This window comes from Coenobita brevimanus, chromosome 79 (genome assembly GCF_032717465.1).
Source record: "Coenobita brevimanus isolate Jiangsu-jjx chromosome 79, ASM3271746v2, whole genome shotgun sequence".
Classification (NCBI taxonomy): domain Eukaryota; kingdom Metazoa; phylum Arthropoda; class Malacostraca; order Decapoda; family Coenobitidae; genus Coenobita; species Coenobita brevimanus.
Genome location: NC_137032.1, coordinates 17302865 through 17320620, shown reverse-complemented (window position 1 = coordinate 17320620; position 17756 = coordinate 17302865). Strand labels below are relative to the sequence as shown.

The 17756-nt window shown below is 41.9% G+C and overlaps 1 protein-coding gene across 1 annotated transcript in view; it reads right to left on the bottom strand.

Moving 5' to 3' along the window:
* Positions 1 to 17080, bottom strand: part of LOC145409044 (outer dynein arm-docking complex subunit 4) — a 315075-nt gene extending 297995 nt beyond the window's left edge. Inside the window, exons 1-3 of the mRNA XM_080279602.1 lie at positions 17073 to 17080; positions 16434 to 16536; positions 15757 to 15957 (exon numbers count right to left, since the gene is read on the bottom strand). Coding sequence (XP_080135728.1) covers positions 15757 to 15957; positions 16434 to 16536; positions 17073 to 17080 — 312 coding nt within the window. The remainder of the gene's footprint in view (positions 1 to 15756; positions 15958 to 16433; positions 16537 to 17072) is intronic.
* Positions 17081 to 17756: the final 676 nt, after the last annotated feature.

Genomic DNA, 17756 nt, shown 5'->3' with positions numbered 1-17756 from the left:
ACTGGTAAACGCCTGCTTTGGAGACAATATTTTATCTAGATTTCAGTATTTCCATACTGTTCAATATTTTACATCTCCATAATTTTAGTTTTAATCTCTCTCTCTCTCTCTCTCTCTCTCTCTCTCTCTCTCTCTCTCTCTCTCTCTCACACACACACACACACACACAGACACACACAGACACACACACACACACACACACACTATACGAGGACCCTGAGAGATGAATTGGTTGCATATATACTGTAGCTCTTTACCTCAGCAGTGAAACAGCATTGAATCCTGACTGCTGTGACCTTTGAATAACATTCTACCAATGGTGACCCATTGAAATCACAGGCTGAATTTCCCTGTGAGTATCTTCTCCCATATTAACAAATAGTGACGTGGTTACTGATTTTAGCCAGTCTCAGTTCTCAACTGCCAACTGTCAAATATCGATATATTTCTCTTTGACGTTTTCTTTCAATGGCATTTGAATGTGAAAACTGTAAATTACCAGATTAGTCTTTCAACATAGACCCACTGTGTGTAAAGTTGATCGGCAAATGTGACTCCACTGTCAACAATGCAGCTTCCCTGGCAAACAGGGAAAGAGGTGATGGAAGACACGATTCTGAGAAAAACGTAACCTAAAACCTAAGACGTCCACAGATGGCGATGTGCTTGGGATAATGGAAAGGAATGGAGAGGGCGGAGGTGTTAGATCCTAGTACTTGAAAAAATCAATAGACTGGGCCCACCCTATTAGCCTTTGTCACGAGTCGGCGCGATTAAGTATTTGAATAAACTCATGACATTAACTATGGTGGGAAACCGCGAATTCTAGTGGAATCCCAGTATTTATCGCTCAGTTTAACCGCCACGTATTCGCCCGATCGGGAGTGTTTTCAGAACAATTTTTCACTGTGTCATAAATGATCGTCTTTGTGCGCGACTTTAGCACCTCCGTTGAGCACTTTGTTATGGGCGTGTTTCGCTCATTCTAACGTTAGCAAGTGCAGCTCGACACTCGCCTCTCTCCCACAATTTGAATCAGCCAAGATTTGTGCGCCATGGAAACAGGTAGTGTGTGTGGCAGTGTCCTTCCTCAGCAACGACGCGCAGTTCCCGCCGCCGCCGTTGAATTCCAGAGGCTCAGCGTGTGCAGCGTCCTTCCTCTGTAACGACACCCTACCTTACGAGGCACTATTTTACTGGTGATTATTGATTCAGTTCTATTAATTTACGTAATAGTTTTCACAGTCAGTTGTTTGTTTAATTTTCTTTCTTTACCAATTTAATTAGATATAACTGGTCACCACTAACCTGTGCCTATATTCTTTATTCTTGATTATTGGCATCTTTCTTTGCATATTGCAGTCAGTACTGAGTCGCTACTTTACTTAGATTGAGTTAGCATCATGTCTACCAGCGTCTATGTACAGGAAGCCAAAGATATGGGGCTTACGGATCCGGAGAATATAAAGGATTATGTCCTCTCTCGGCTTAGTCACGAGCAGCAACGCGAGAGTGATGCCCGAGAAGAGCATAGAATCCAACACGAACACGAGCAAGAACAGTGCAAATATGAGCGAGAACAGCGCAAACACGAGCAAAAACAATGCGAACTCAAGTTAGAACAATGCGAGAGAGAACGTCAATACGAGTTAGAACAACGCAAGAGAGAACGTCAACACGAGTTAGAACAACGTGAGAGAGAACGTCAACACGAGTTAGAACAACGTGAGAGAGAACGTGAATACGAGCGTGAACGACGAGAACATGAATGTGCCGAGAGAGAAGCACGCGAAAAACATGAATTTGAAATGCTGAAGCTCAAGCGAGACTCCTTGGCTTCAGACACATCTGGTGCAGTCGGCCCAAGCTCCACGAGCAATATCCCTGCACATATTATAGTGACCCCACACATCAAGCTTCCCCCATACAAGGAAGGCGAGCGAATCGAGCCATACATAGCTCGTTTTGAAGACACGGCTCAACTTTACCACCTGGATGATGCAGCTAAGCGGCTTCAGTTTCTTAGCCTGTTTGAGGGCCCTGCCCTCGATATTCTCCACAGAATTCGTGGAGACAATCTCACGTATGAGATGATGAAGGCCGCACTTGTCAAAGCGCACGGCCTCACAGTTGACGACGCCAAGAGTCAGTTCATGAGGGCGCGTTTACAGGATAAAGAGACTGTCGTTCAGTTTCTTGACCGGCTTACTGCTTACTTAGATGAGTGGATGGAGAAAGATGAAACTCCTTCCACGCATGAGGGTATAATTGACCTTATGCTGCACACGCAGCTAGAAAAGTCGTGGCCTACTGAACTTATGGCTCAGCTTAAGATCTGCCAGGTAAGAGATGCCAGCCAAATGGTGAAGAAGGGTGATGCATTCTTCATTGCATATGGGTATCAAACTCACAAGCAGTATACCTGGAACAGGAAACCTGATAAATCTGGGAAACCGTCTCAGACTGAATCCCAGCAACAAGGGCGTTCTCAGAATAATGGCCAAGGTCCAAAACCGCAGAAGAAGGACCAGGGGCAAAACACTCAGAAACCTGAGTGGAAGCGGTACAACAGGTACCCTAACCAGCAGCAGTATCAGCCACGCAACCGACCATCGGGACTGTCCTTTTCAGCACCAGCTCAAGTGAATAGGAGGCAGGAGGCGAATGCAGCCTTCATTCCTCAGCAGCAGCACGGTGGTCACATCCCTACCGGTACAGGTACTTCCCCACAGTTCTCTAGTCCCCCAGCGACAGTGAACCCCCCTCCACAGATGGCCAGTGCTCCATCTCCCCAGGCAGTGAGTACGACCCCTCAAGTATCAAATTCACAGGGCACCATGTTTGCCGCATCATTTATTCAGCAGCCTAATCAGTGGCTAGCTGCTTCCTCCACAGGCCCTCCCACAAATGACAGTGCCTTCCTTGTTCAGCCAGGGTTTGTGGGAAGCGTTTCTGTAAATGTCCTGAGAGATAATGGTTCCTCAGGTTGCTCTGTCAAGCAAAGTTTAGTTCGGCCTGAGCAGTACACAGGTCGACAGATCCAAGCTAATCTTATTGATGGATCAGTGACAGTGTTCCCTGAGGCACGTATCCAGGTAGCATCTCCATTTTACACTAGTACGACAGACGCAGTTGTCATGTCAGAACCTTTATTTGACCTTAACATAGGCAATATTCCAGGTGCCAAGCATAGTTGCACCATAGATGACGCTACTCAGACTTCGGCCACAGTAACACAAGCCATGGCTGAGGCATCAAACTGTGTCACCCCAGTGACCACTGAGTCGCCACAAGATCTGATGTGTAGCCAAGTTGTTGTTCAAGAACAACATTCTGACCCGACACTTGCTGCTGTGCGAAAGAAACAAAAGGGTCGAGTGATTAAGTATTCACGGGGAGGACAAACCAAGTTCCTTCGTAAACAAGGACGGCTGTACCGTGAGTCACGAACACCCCAGGGTGAGGTACAACTGCAGTTTGTCGTTCTCGCCAAATACCGCCAAGCAGTGTTAGAATGGGGTCATTGTTCAGCCTCAGGAGGTCACATGGGCAAAAGGAAAACCCAGGGTCGTATCCGAGCTGACTTTTTCTGGCCAGGGATGGGACGAGAGATAGATAGCTTTGTGTGTTCCTGCAATGTGTGTCCATGTACCACTAATCAGGGATATGTCCTTCCTGCGCCGTTTGAAACCACACCCGTAATCTCTGAGTCAGTTGAGAGACAGGGCAGTGGTGAAGTAGGTGCAGACCTGATGTCTTGCCTGCTAACTACTAACTAACAAGGGCAACTGTTGCGTGCTGGGTTCCGTAAGATAGGCGTTCTCAGAGATTTGAGTAATCCAAGGACCAGCCTGGTTCCCAGTTAAAAGTGTAGACCCGACGTCTTGCCCGTTGGCCCCACAGGACACAGTATGTCCAGGGCCTGTACATACATATGAACTGTAAGTTAAGTGGGAAGTTTGAGAACCCTGCAGAGACAGTCCAAGGCTGTGTATGAATTACCTTGTGGAACGTCTTGAGCTGTGGGCCTTTCTGAGGATTCCAGGAGAATGCACAATATCCACATGAGTGTCACACCCACGGTGGTGTTAAAATGTGACCTGCCCGAGATTGCATAGGGATTCTCAGCTTCCTGTTATTAGTCGTAAGTGTAGTGTTAGGTTAACCAGTAAACTGCCCGTTCTAAGAGATTTCAGCAATTCAAGAACTGGCACTTTTCCTAGTTAATGTTAGGTTAACTAGTAAACTGCCCGTTCTAAGAGATTTGAGCAATTCAAGAACTGGCACGTTTCCTAGTTAATAAGCATTAACAAGTAAACTATAAGGGTCCTGAGAGATTTGTGAATCCTAAGACTACGTTTCCTGGTTAATAATGACATAAGTACTGATTGCTAGGCAGAGAGAGAGAAATGACACTTTTGATGCTCCATCTTGATTCCTTTCGCAGGTGCAGCTGGCGGGTGCAGCATTGACGTGCAGAACAGCTGATCGTCCCTGATGCATGCTGCCGCCTCTTCTTTTTTGCCTCATCGTCATCATTTATTATTGATTTGCATTATGTAATTTTACATGTAGGTACAGTTACACCACAACTGTCACACCTACACCGTGTATTACATATATTACACTACATAACAATTAGTTGTTAATGTAAATATAGCGAACTTTTTGCTCAGTTTGACCTGAGTACAGGATTTTTCACCATCGTCACGGAGTTTTTCCCTCAAGCTTGCCTCTATTAACGTAAATGTGATTTTTTTTTTTCGCTCACTGGCGACTGTGACTTTCTCCTGTAGCAGGATAGCACACACACACCACAGTGTGAATCTTGTGTGTCTGAGTTAGGATTTATATGTATGATTGAAATTTTTTTTCCTGAGAAAAAAATTTCATTTTTGATGGGGTGTAATGTCATGAGTCGGCACGATTAAGTATTTGAATAAACTCGTGACATTAACTTTGGTGGGAAACTGCGAATTATAGTGGAATCCCAGTATTTATAGCTCAGTTTAACCACCACGTATTCACCCGATCGGGAGTGTTTTCAGAACAATTTTTCACTGTGTCATAAATGATCGTCTTTGTGTGCGACTTTAGCACCTCCGCTAAGTACTCATTCTAGTACTCATTCTAGCCGTTAGCAAGTGCAGCTCGACACTCGCCTCTCTCCCACAATTTGAATCAGCCAAGATTTGTGCGCCGTGGAAGCAGGTAGTGTGTGTGGCAGTGTCCTTCCTCAGCAACGAAGCCCAGTTCCCGCCACCGCCGTCAAATTCCAGAGGCTCAGCATGTGCAGTGTCCTTCCTCAGTAACGACGCCCAGTCATCCGCTTAGTCCGCTTTTCTGACCAGTATTTCTTTTCATTTTTTTCCTAGGTTTAAGAGTTAGCTTTTGAGTGAGCAAGTGAGTGCGATCTCCTTATTTGAATTCATCTTGAGACTCATGTAACGTAAATTTATTCTATTGTAATAAATAAATTTAATGGTTCTTTTTCTTGAGCTTAATGTAATGTAAACTAGTGTTTTATTTCTCCACGAGCTTATTTCACTTATAGCTCCTAGTTTGCATAAACGCTTTGCTATTCATAACTGGTACTTAGGCCAGTCCTTTTGTATTAAGCTTAAAATCCGTTGTGCAACCAGGAGTTAATGCATCAGCAAGAATCTGTTATCATTAATAGCATTAGTTATTGATTGTCAGGGGTGGAGTCAGTTTCTCCAGAGGCCAACAGTACTAATAAACAGCATTTGTGAGTAATTAGTCTGCTGTGTACTGTTGAGAAAGTTTATAAATTCTCGTCCTTAGAGAATTGGCGAAGTAAGCCGGCATAAGTAATCATTGCTTAATATTCACAAGACAATTCATTGTCCTGTTCTTAAGTATTATTGAATAATATTCTTTAATATTGAATATACTTATAAAAACCCTGTGACAGCCTTTGTGCAAAGTAACAGAATCAGAGGCAGCCTGGCATCCACAAACTGTGTAGTATGGAGGGTGGGAGGGAGTTGGTTTGAATAATTATCCAAGCCCATGGGTATAATTATCAAGGCGACCTAATATCTGCGTAGCCTCCATCGACACACAACCCTAGCTGTTGCGCTACCAATGTTCTTATATCAGTGTCAATAAATCTGTGTACACTAATATAATCAAGAGTGTATTATCTATTGGGATAAAGCCCACAGACTTATTCATCACGCGTGCATGTGTACGGGGAGGAGCAGAGTGGAGGGCGGGAGTGTATTCTAGAACCATAAAATTGATAGGCATTTCCCTAACATATGTTTATTGTGTCTGAAAAATTACACAACAAAAGGTGTCTAAGTTAAGATGATATGCCATTCACACTCTCATATGTTGAGGGATGTTGTCAGTAAAATGGAGTTCACTTTAAGCCAATATGGTGGACGCAGCTTTCGAGAAAAGCCCATCTGTTACACGTTAACCAATTGTCTGTTTTGTGAGTTAGGCTAAGCAACACAATGTAACCGTTGAAATAATGTACCGTTTCCACAGGCTGTAATTCATTGATGGGAGGAGGGGGGAGGCTTGGGTGAGAAGAAACTTTGAACCTTGAAAATCAGTATGCCTGATCTTTGCAGTAGGCCTAATGTCTGTGTAAAATAATACAACCAAACATGACGCTGCATCCACTACATACTTTGCTCTGGGTATGTAGGTGGAGCAGGGACATTGAACCTCATTGCCTTATAAAGATGTAAAACAAGCTGTCCCTTAGTTAAACATGGCATTATCAAAATTGCGATCAGTGAATGCCCAGGGAGGAAACAACATCTAGAACTAGAAAATTGGTAAGATTTGCCATGTCCATATGTTTATTATGGGTATGCAAAGTGAATAGTGAAAGGTGTTTTGGTTACTGTGATACAGCTCCACAATTTGTGATACATCCTGCTTGGGGGATACCTAGAACCTTGAAAACTGATAAACTTTATCTATGCCATAGCCCTAATTTATGCTTAACTTAACAAAGCTAAAGGTGTTCCAGTTTCCGGCATTTGGTGGTTGGGGAGTGCAAACTGAATCTGGAAACATGTTGGCTTCGTTTTGATTTTTCATACATTGTGAGTGTAACGTTGCAGAAGCAAAGGTGGAGGGCCAGTGACTGAGGCATCGCGTCCACAATCTCTGATCCGTGGATGTGAACAGGCTGCACAGACCATAGTATCCCCTTGAACACCAAGAGTTGCCGTTTCATTATTCTTTACCCTAACCCTGATGACACCTGTTACTGAACTATGAATGTATTAAGGGAAATACAAGACGACCAGAGTTTGACAGAAGAGCAACTTTAATGGCGAGAATAATTCGATAGAAAGACGGATAGACGGTGAAGTACGAGAAAGAAAAGTAGCAAGATGGGTCTGTCTATTTGACGATCATGGCTATGGTCAAGGTGTTGCACAGGTACTTCAGAACCATGTACAGACTAAGAACATTGATCAGATCGACCAGTTAACTAACTGCAGTGCTATTGGTGATGATCGACATTATTTCCTTGAGGATATTTTGGATCCACCAAGCAGAAATTTGGATACATGGATACTGACAGAATAACTCTGCAGTAAAAAAAAGATAGAAAAAAAAAATCACTCTGCTTTATTCACTAAACTGCAGACTAACATCATACCCTCAGATATTTCCTTCTCCCGTAAAGCCTTCATTAAATCACGGACCAACTGACATGGTATCAATAATGACTTTGGAACCATTAATTGGCTCGACATTTACAATGTTCTTGCCCTCTTGAGGTTCTCAGCACTGCCCTAATACATATCTGTAATAGGAGTGTAAGATAATAAGCCTGGGCTAAAGGACAAAACCTTGTTTTATGACTGCATTACGTGTATGAACTCGATGCCGTACGAGATATTGCTGAGAGAATTAAGTTACACCCCGTTCACAGGCCCAGGGAAAATATTGTTCTGATGAGGTTGAGTAGAGTAACCATTTGAAAAGGGTTTTGATTGGAGCTACTCAGCTAGACAAGTGGTGGTCTGCTCTGAAAATGTCTCTGTGGTATTAAAATTTTTTTTGCCATCATTATATAAGCCAGGTGGTTCGGTCACAGTTGTTAGAAAGCGCAATTCCTGGCTTGCGTTTTTGAGTGTGCAGAGTGGTTTGCCACATTTTTGCTTCCTTGAACCTAAGTTCACATCCTTAGCATTTAGATCCATTGAGTTTCAAAGTCTTTTCCATGATTTAGATTCCTTAGGTGGGACTAATCCTAATTATGTTTGTTTTTCCTTTTTCAGTGGATTAGTAACATGGAAGCTCGCCAGCTCGCTTTTGTTTTTAGATTTTTAATTCGTCGAGGCACATTCCTAGTAAGGTGGCGTACTGCTAATATGACTTGTTTTTTCAAAGTCCTCAACTGCCACTGTTCATCCTTGCGAGTACACACCTACCTTCAGTAGTTCTGCTTTGTCTGGTGACCTGCAACTTTTAGCTTTTATTAATTTACTTATTTTGTTTCCACCAAACCAGTTTGGATTTAGGAAGGGCGTAGGCTTCCGTGATGCTCTTCCGGTTCTCACTCATGATCTACAGGTTTCACTGGATGTGGGACGTGGGTGAAGATTAACTTCTCTTGATGTTAGTTCTCCATTTGGGTAAGATAATAAGAAACCACTGTTATTTAAATGGGGTTTCTTTGGGCTTGAGGTTCTCTTTTAACATTATTTCTATATTTATAACTAACAGACATTAGAGTGTGGTCGTAGATGATAATATGAGCCCCTTTTGTGAAGTAAAATTTGGTTTACCACGGGGCAGTGTACATGGGCCTCTGTTCTGTGGTGTGGTGTTTCATTAAATGCTCCCATTTCTCCTCCTGCTAGAAGAATTTAGATCACAAGCATTCTGAAGGACTATATATTAATTATTATTATTTGGTGTGATCAGTTTGCTATGAAACTAAATCCTTCAAAAACTCAGTCTTATTGTCAGTAGATCTAAGACACTTCTTCTTTCGCATCCTAAAATATTAATCGACTCTGTAATCAGCGAATGCACATCAGTTAAATTGATTGGTTGTCACCTTTGATGAAAACTCACTTTGAGAGGAACATTTATGCTCAACTGCATCATCAATATCACAAAAAGTTGCCCTCCTGCGGAAACGTAGAAAAATGTATTCCAATGATGTTGCTATTCAGAATCGGTTTTACTCATTGATCGTGCCCTTCTTCAAGTAATGCTCTCTCGTTGGGCTCTCTGCTGCTGTGTCTAACTCAAGGCTGTTGGATAGTGCTTTTAATCAGATTAGGCTACTGTTGCCTGATCTCAATCTCCATCTTGAACATCGTCTCCTTGTTGGGTCTAACTATACTTCGTAAGATACACCATTTCTGAATGTTGACCATCCTTTGCATACGAAACTTCTACCACATTTTCAGCAAGTTCGTGTGACCAGACTTTCATCAAACTTAGGGTAATAAGATCTTTTCTTGTGATATTATATATATATATATATATATATATATATATATATATATATATATATATATATATATATATATATATATATATATATATATATATATATATATATATATATATATATAATACAGCTCACTATCCTTGGTGTTTTATTCTGTCAGTCACTGAACCGTGGAGTACTCTTCCTAATGATATTATGGATACAGTGAGGGTTGAAACACTTAAAACTGGGATTAACGCATTTTGGGTTAGTAATTGCTTCTAGGGTATTTATGTCACTCTGCTGAAAGTCTGGGGTATATAGGCTGCATATACTCTCTTCAATTAGGCCCACATTTAGCGCCTTGTAATAATAATCATAATAATGATAATAATGATAATAATAATGATAATAATAATAACAATAATAATAATAATAATAATAATAATAACAACAACAACAACAACAAGTCCCATAATAATAATAATAATAACAACAGAACATCGTAAAATTGTCCAAGGACAAACTTGAAAAAAGAAAATTTCCCACAGTTACTGCCTGGCCTTGAGCCAATTGCTTAAAATACACTGATGCACTGAAAGAGATGACTAAACATTTGAAATAGCAATGTTTACCCATCACATTAAAGAATTTTACTGTCTATATGAATATTTAAACATATCACTTTAATAGTCAATGCATGTCAACTGATAGTGCTTTTTTTTTCTTTTATGCGAGAAAGAAGGAACCAAAGGCCATGAGCCCGCAGTAACAGTTCCCTCCAAGAGAAAAACAAAATACAATAGAGAGCGAAATTCAAGATCCGATCATTTTGAGATGCCTGGACACACTGCGTTTGAAAGACTGGAGATCATAGGCAGCAGGAAATACAGACAGAGGGAGACAGTTCCAGAGCTGACCTGCTGCATAAATGAAAGGCTGGGAGTAACGGTTAACTCTTGCATTAGAGAGTTGGACAGAAAAGGTGATGAGAGTTTGCTGCCAGACGGGTGCTACGCGCCCGTCGTAGAGGTGGAGGAATGCAAGCAGACAGTTCAGAGGAGCAGTGACCATTAAAGTAGCGATAGAAAAGAGATAAAGATGCAACAGTGCAGCGAAGAGACAGAGGTTGAAGGGAGTCAGTAAGAGGAGGAGAGTTAATGAGACAAAAAGCCTTTGACTCCACCCTACTGAGAAGAGCTGTATGTGGGGAGCCTCCCCACACATGAGAGTTGTACTCCACACAGGGGAGGATAAAACTCCTGTATAGAGTCAATTATGTGCAGGGGTAAAGAAAGAGCGGAGTCGGCTTAGCACACCCAATCTCTTGGAAGCAGATTTTACAAGAGATGTAATATGATCTTTCCAAGATAAGTCCTGAGTAAATGAAACCCCAAGCATGTTATAGGATGATGCAGGATTAAGCTGAATATTATTAAACATTAGTGGGTATACCTGTGGAAGATTTTGTCGGGTTGATAGGTGTAAGAACTGAGTCTTAGATGCATTAAAAACAACCATATTATTTTTACCCCAGTCAGAGATACGAGCCAAGTCAGACATTAGGTGTGCCATAGCCTCATCCCTTGTTTGTTGAAGTAACTGTTGAGATGGGCGTTGCGGGAACCGAATGGAAAGGTGAAGGGTGGAGTCATCAGCGTATGAGTGGATAGGGTTAGATGTACAGTTTAGAAGATCATTGATGAATAAAAGGAAGGGAGTTGGTGATAGGGCAGAGCCCTGAGGAACACCACTGTTGATAGATCTAGGAGAAGAATGATGGCCGTCTACAACAGCGGCTATAGAACGACCAGAAAGGAAGCTGGCGATGAAGGCACAGATAGAAGGATAGAAACAGTAGGAGGGCAGTTCGGAAATTAAAGATTTATGCCAGACTCGATCGAAAGCTTGTCACCTTAGGTCATCACACTTTATAATTCCACCAAGTTTTGTGGCTCTAATCCTTCATGGAAAATTAGATGACATCTGGATTATCCGGAAAAGTCCAAATTTTTTTACCTTAAACGATTTGAGAGAAAAATCAGCCGATTGGAACCACAATCCTTTCAACATTGCCTAAAACCTATATTACATTAGAATCTCAGCTTACTACCTTAAACGATTTCTTAGACAGTGGCCTGGAATCCGTTTCTTATGTTTTGAATAATATCCAGTGATCCGGTTAATGGGGTGCCATCATGGCTGGCCAGAAGAAGCTGCCAGGTAGGTGATTAACCTGAGAAAGCTTGAAGGCTCCAGGCCAAAGAGCCTCCGAGTAGGGACCATTTATTTTTAAGTGGAAATAATAAAAAAAAATATTGAAAAAAAAAAATTCCCACAGGGATGTGGAAAGTTTTAATAATAAAAACAGTAATAATAAAAATAAAGGTCAATCTATGGCACCACTTAACGACTCCGTCTGGCTTGAAATACGTAATCTCCGTCTGGGACAAGGAATAGCTTGGGGAGTTGAATATCATGAAAACAGTCTGAATCAGTGTCACAAGATCCACTGACCCATCATACAATTACATCGTAAAATATCATCACATCATTTATAAGTCTATTCAATATGGGTTTAAGACGGTTTGAGCATGTGCTGCATATGAATTGAATGAAACAGCCATAGACATGCACTTAGAACGAACAGAGAATAATTGTACCCACGTGGCGAAATGTGAATTTATATGACACCACCTGTTTCACATAAACCTGCTGGACCTCAGGAGCGGAATGTCTAACCTATGCCCAGAGATAAAAAATATATATTAAAGGAAACGGAAAAATTGTTATGCCAGTGGTTCTATGAGGTTGGGTGTAAATGAAAGAAAAACAAGCATGGATTCAGAAAAGAAGAGATTAGTTGTTGTTGTTTCTGAATGGCCATCAGTGAAGAGGAGGAAAAATATGGTCAGTTATCCAGAAAGTAGCTCTGAAATTACCTAGAGTCGGAGACTCATCTTCAGAAAAGAAGTCATAGTTGGCGACATTTTTCCTTTTCCCAGAGAGAGAGAGAGAGAGAGAGAGAAAGAGAGAGAGAGAGAGAGAGAGAGAGAGAGAGAGAGAGAGAGAGAGAGAGTGATTCACCAGCAACAGAACAATTTTCATATGCACTAAAGCACCTCTGTCTTCAGCCATCCCCCCATTAAGATATTTCTGTCCTCAGCCATCCCTGCACTAAGACATCTCTGTCCTCAGCCATCCTTGCACTAAGACACATCTGTCCTCAGTCATTCCTGCACTAACACATCTCTGTCCTCAGCCATTCCTGCACTTAGACATCTCTGTCCTCAGCCAATCTGCACTTGAACATCTCTGTCCTCAGCCATGTCTGCACTTAGGCATCTCTGTCCTCAGTCATCCCTGTACTAAAATATCTCTGTCCTCGGCCATCCTGCACTAAGACATCTCTGTTCCCAGTCATCCCAGTACTGAGACATCTCTGTCCTCAGCCATCCCTGCACTATGCCATCTGTCCTCAGTCATCCCTGTAATAAGACATCTCTGTCACCAGTCACCTCTGTAGTAAGACATATCTGTCCTCAGGTATTATTGCGATAAGACATCTCTGCCGTTAACCACATTACAGTTGTCATACCTGGGTTACCCCACCTCCATCCTAGCAGTTCCAGTAGCCACTCATAATTGCCATACTCGAATGTCTCGGAAGGGAAACCATCTTAACAGGCGATAATTTCAACATACCTTCTCTGACTTTCAGTCTAACATCCCGTCCTTTTTTATTTTTGCCATTAGAGCGTAGGGTTCCGAAGCTAGGTTACTCTCTTCTGACAGTTAAAGGAAGAATGATAAACCTCATTCGCCCCTGAGTGGCATTATGTTGGCAATAAACACCAAGCAATTCTCGAATGAAAAGTCTTACGGGCTCCTACTTAACCCAAAAGACCACCGGGCGTCATTTGGATAAGTGGAAGCCACTCAGCGTAGTAAACGAATTCCTGTGTTATATCATTTGGCTTCTCACTCAGTGTAGTCACTTGAAGGCAGCACTACATCGAGTGTGTGGATGGTTTACATCGCCACCTACCAGTCATATTTACTCAGAACCAATATTCAGCTTTATATACTGAATTTCACAGTATTATGATCGGTGCAAATGACGTTGAATCTTTTTATAAACAATCGTCGGTGTCATATCACTTCACACACAAAGCTTAACCATCGCAATTTTTAACTTTCGGTCAAACTAGCGCACTCTACACTGCATAAGTCGCATTCCGATCTAATATTTGTTGATTATCTCGCCCGGACAGAGACCGACGAGGTCTTGTTTTGGTCGAGTTTGTTTCTTTGTTTATTTGTCAGCAACATTACGGAAAAATGGCTGCATGAAATTACATGAAACTTTCATATATGGGCACTGGTCCCCAAAGAAAGTGATTGTGACCTTGAAAGGTCAATATCAAGTCACGGATTTTCAGAGGTCTTTAACTTGAAAACAGTTGAAGATAGAGATATTTACTATTAGGAACATACAGGAACTCGTAATATGGGCTTTCATTTGGCACCAAGACCTTTGACCTTGAATAGCCTTGAAAGGTCAAACTCAAGGTCACGGATATTTAGGGGGCTATAACTCGAAACTGGTTGATGATAGAGAGATATTTACTATTATCAACATATAGGAAATCCCATATGGATTTTTGATTGGTACCTTGACCTTTGACTGTAAGTGACCTTGAAAGATCAAACTTAAAGTCACGGATATTCAGGGGGCTATAACTCGAAACTCATTGAAGATATTCCGGTAACTACTATTACCAAGATATAGGAAGCCTCACATGGGCTTTCATTTGGCAGTATGACTTGTGACCTTGAGTGACCTTGAAAGGTTAAACGCGAGATCACATTTGCACCAGTAACTTAGACTTTAACTGTGCACTGACACTAAATGGCAGAAACGAGTCAGTATTTAACAGCAATAAAATAACTGCTGTTGGACGAGGTTTGTTTTGCCTGGCATCACTTGTTAATATTGTTTTCCTTGTTACTTCATTAATTTCCGACAGATACTTATGTATCCGCAGGTGCTGGTATCAAACAATATCAATATGATCATCACCAAACCTAAATTCCCTTTAATAATTAAAATATACAATTAGTTTTGCCAAATATCGTTCGTGTCATTGCGAGCGTCCTCATTCTGAGCAATTGTAAACCCTTTGCAGTCACCAGTAGATTCCACATGACCATCACGGATGCCCAAACATTTCCTGACGTTTTTCAATAATTTTTCATCGACAGACCCATTTCCAGTCCTCATCCGTTACCATCACAGGACATGACTGTCACAATCATAAACCAGAAACACACTTAAGACAGAAGCACAACTATTCTATCTATCTATTGCCAGACGCCTCAATCCCGTTCGGGGTGGCCACAACCAAATCGCCTCCACGTCGCCCTGTTCCTCGCCATTTCACTGCCCTGCTCCCAACTCACACCCCCCTCTCTTATATACCTCTCCACCCCATCCCTCCATCTCATCCTCGGCCTCCCCCTCTCTCTCCCCCCCTCCACCTCATTCACATACACTCTCTTCGTCAGTCTTTCACCCTCCATCCTCTCCACATGGCCAGACCACCTCAGTGTATTCCTCCTAACGCTTCCTATCACATCCACAGCTATTACCTACCCTAATTCAGTACTGAAATCAATCATACAAAACATTTTCCACCATTCACAATTCACCTTCTTAGTATGAATCACAGATGTTAACTCTCTCTTATGTCACCATGTACTCCAGCATCTCGAACCCTGACCTATGTAGCCAACCAACCCTGAACCCCCACCCCTCAAAAAAACAAGACAACATACAATCTTCCTACAGTCAACACGTCCACATTTCAAGCTTCCGAAAGTCAGCATATCCATCTTTCATATATCTTGAATGCAGTCAACACATCCATCCTTCAACCATCCAGCTATCACATTTTCTCTCTCTCTCTCTCTCTCTCAGGCATCCAAAGTCATCACATCCATCTCTCAACCACCCGCGTTTAAACATCAATCTCTCAATCACAGAGTCAACTCATCAATCTCTCAGATCATCAATCATCACATCAGCCATCCACAGTCTCTAAATCCATATCCCAACCACCCATATTCAATGTATCTGTCGGCCAACCATCCACATTCAGCGCATCCATCTCTCCACCACACACGGTCAACACATTTATCTCTCTACCATGCTGTCGTGACATCTGTACAGGTAACTCATCCATCCCTCAGCCATCTACGGTCAACACACCTAGTACAAACACCACCTTCTCTCACAGACATCCACCAACCGGTTCAGCTTTGCCAGCATTCTCGAGGCTCCTCCTGCGGGCTGCGAGAACGGCCTGAAGCGCTCGATCCTCCACGGGCGGCTTGGGACGTGTGTGGACCGGGGTGGGTGCTGATACCTCGCCGCCGCCCCCGCTGGACCCGCCACCGCTCTTCACACGAGTGATTTCCTCACCCTCCTGTCCCACCAACTGATCCATCACCTGCTCCACCAACACAAACCACATTAGATTTGTTGTTGTCTCCTCCCCTACACTCTCTCTCTCTCTCTCTCTCTCTCTCTCTCTACCTTCGTAGGCTATATTGCATGCGGCCATACCTCGATATTCGCTTGAATGGCCACATGGTAACAGCAGTTCTCTACACAAACTGTTCCATTATTTTATTACATGGGAGCAATTATTTCTTAAAGGTTTAGTGTCAAATACAGTCCAAGCATTCCTGCCAGCAAAAGTTATTCCTGACATAAAAGTCAGTCAAGTAACCTTCCCAGTGGAAGTTAACGGATTTCTAACTTATGTTGACTGAAAAGGAGGAACCTATGTTTCTGATAAACAAATATCGAAGCATCATGCTTTGCTCCTGCCAACTGTTGTCCTCACTGTATCGTACAATTGTGACTTATTTTCAGAGAGAGAGAGAGAGAGAGAGAGAGAGAGAGAGAGAGAGAGATTCTTACCTTTTTTGTCTGAGAAGTCTTCTTGGCGATGGACTTGATCTGTTCCTTCACCCGACTCACTGAGGGTCCAGGTCTAGATACCGACTTCTTGCTTGAAGACGGCCTGAGTCCAAAGAGGAGGGGGCAAATGTACAGTACAGTCACTCATAAAAGAAGTGATACCTCGCCAGCCAACCCCTCCGCGTTTCGTGTGGTAACTGTAACCTTTACAACATCATTCGAGTTGGGCTTACAGATACTATGCTTGTGTGAACCCCGAATCGAATTTAGTTTCACTTCCTGATGAACTAATGTAGCTATGCTGTGTGCAAAAATGCTCTTCATAATATTGCTTTATATATTAAATAATCGCTTCACAGTGCAAGCGGCAAATCTCAGTAGATAATGTAATGTTGAACACACTCATATCATCTATCATTCACATTAAAACATGATGACTGGATGCACAAAAGCAATTATGATATTGTATCTGCCAATAATTTCCAACTATTCCCCACACAATTCAAAGGTAATTATTATTACTTCCACCCCGTAGCCTAGCCTGTGACATTATACATAAAAAATTAATGTTACATTACCGACTGGGAGTTGCTATGTCGGTACACGTCCCGGAAATACCAATAATTATCTTGTACTGACCTGCACATTATAAACATATTGAGGTTGAAAAAAAAGGTCAGTCACATGAGGCAGCTTAATTTTAAAGGCAGCATGTCTTCATGATGTGCAATTTCGAGGTAGGTTGCAACACCAAGGTGAAATAGGGACACCTCTTTGATTAAATTATGGTTTCATTGTTTTGACTAGGTTTGTAAAATAACTGTGATCTCTAAAACCTTATCAGAGGAAAAATTTTCTTGGATGCACAATGTGCATCAGGTTTTATGACGTATTACTGGATAAAATATATTATCGTGGGAATGACATTGATATAACGAAAACAGCAGTTTGCTGCTAAAATAAAGATGAAAGTTGTACTTCTGTACAGTTAGGCAAAGAATTCCCGATCACTTTTGTAGAAATACTGCATTACGAGCCTCGTGACATTTTCACAGAGTATGAATTTCTGCATTATTATTCGTGTATAGATTTTATCCTACGTTAATGGTTAGGTATTGCATGTTTCTCCAGAAAAATATCATGACAGTGAAATGTGTAACTACATCAGTGTTATGTTTGTGTGCAATAAAGTCTCAGATAATGCATCCTTTGAATATCTAACAAGATACTTTAACATTTCACTGTTGGCGCCATAATGATCAAACAGTACACAAAGAATTTTTACAGTGAGTAGGTTACGTATCACTGTCCGAGTAGCATTCT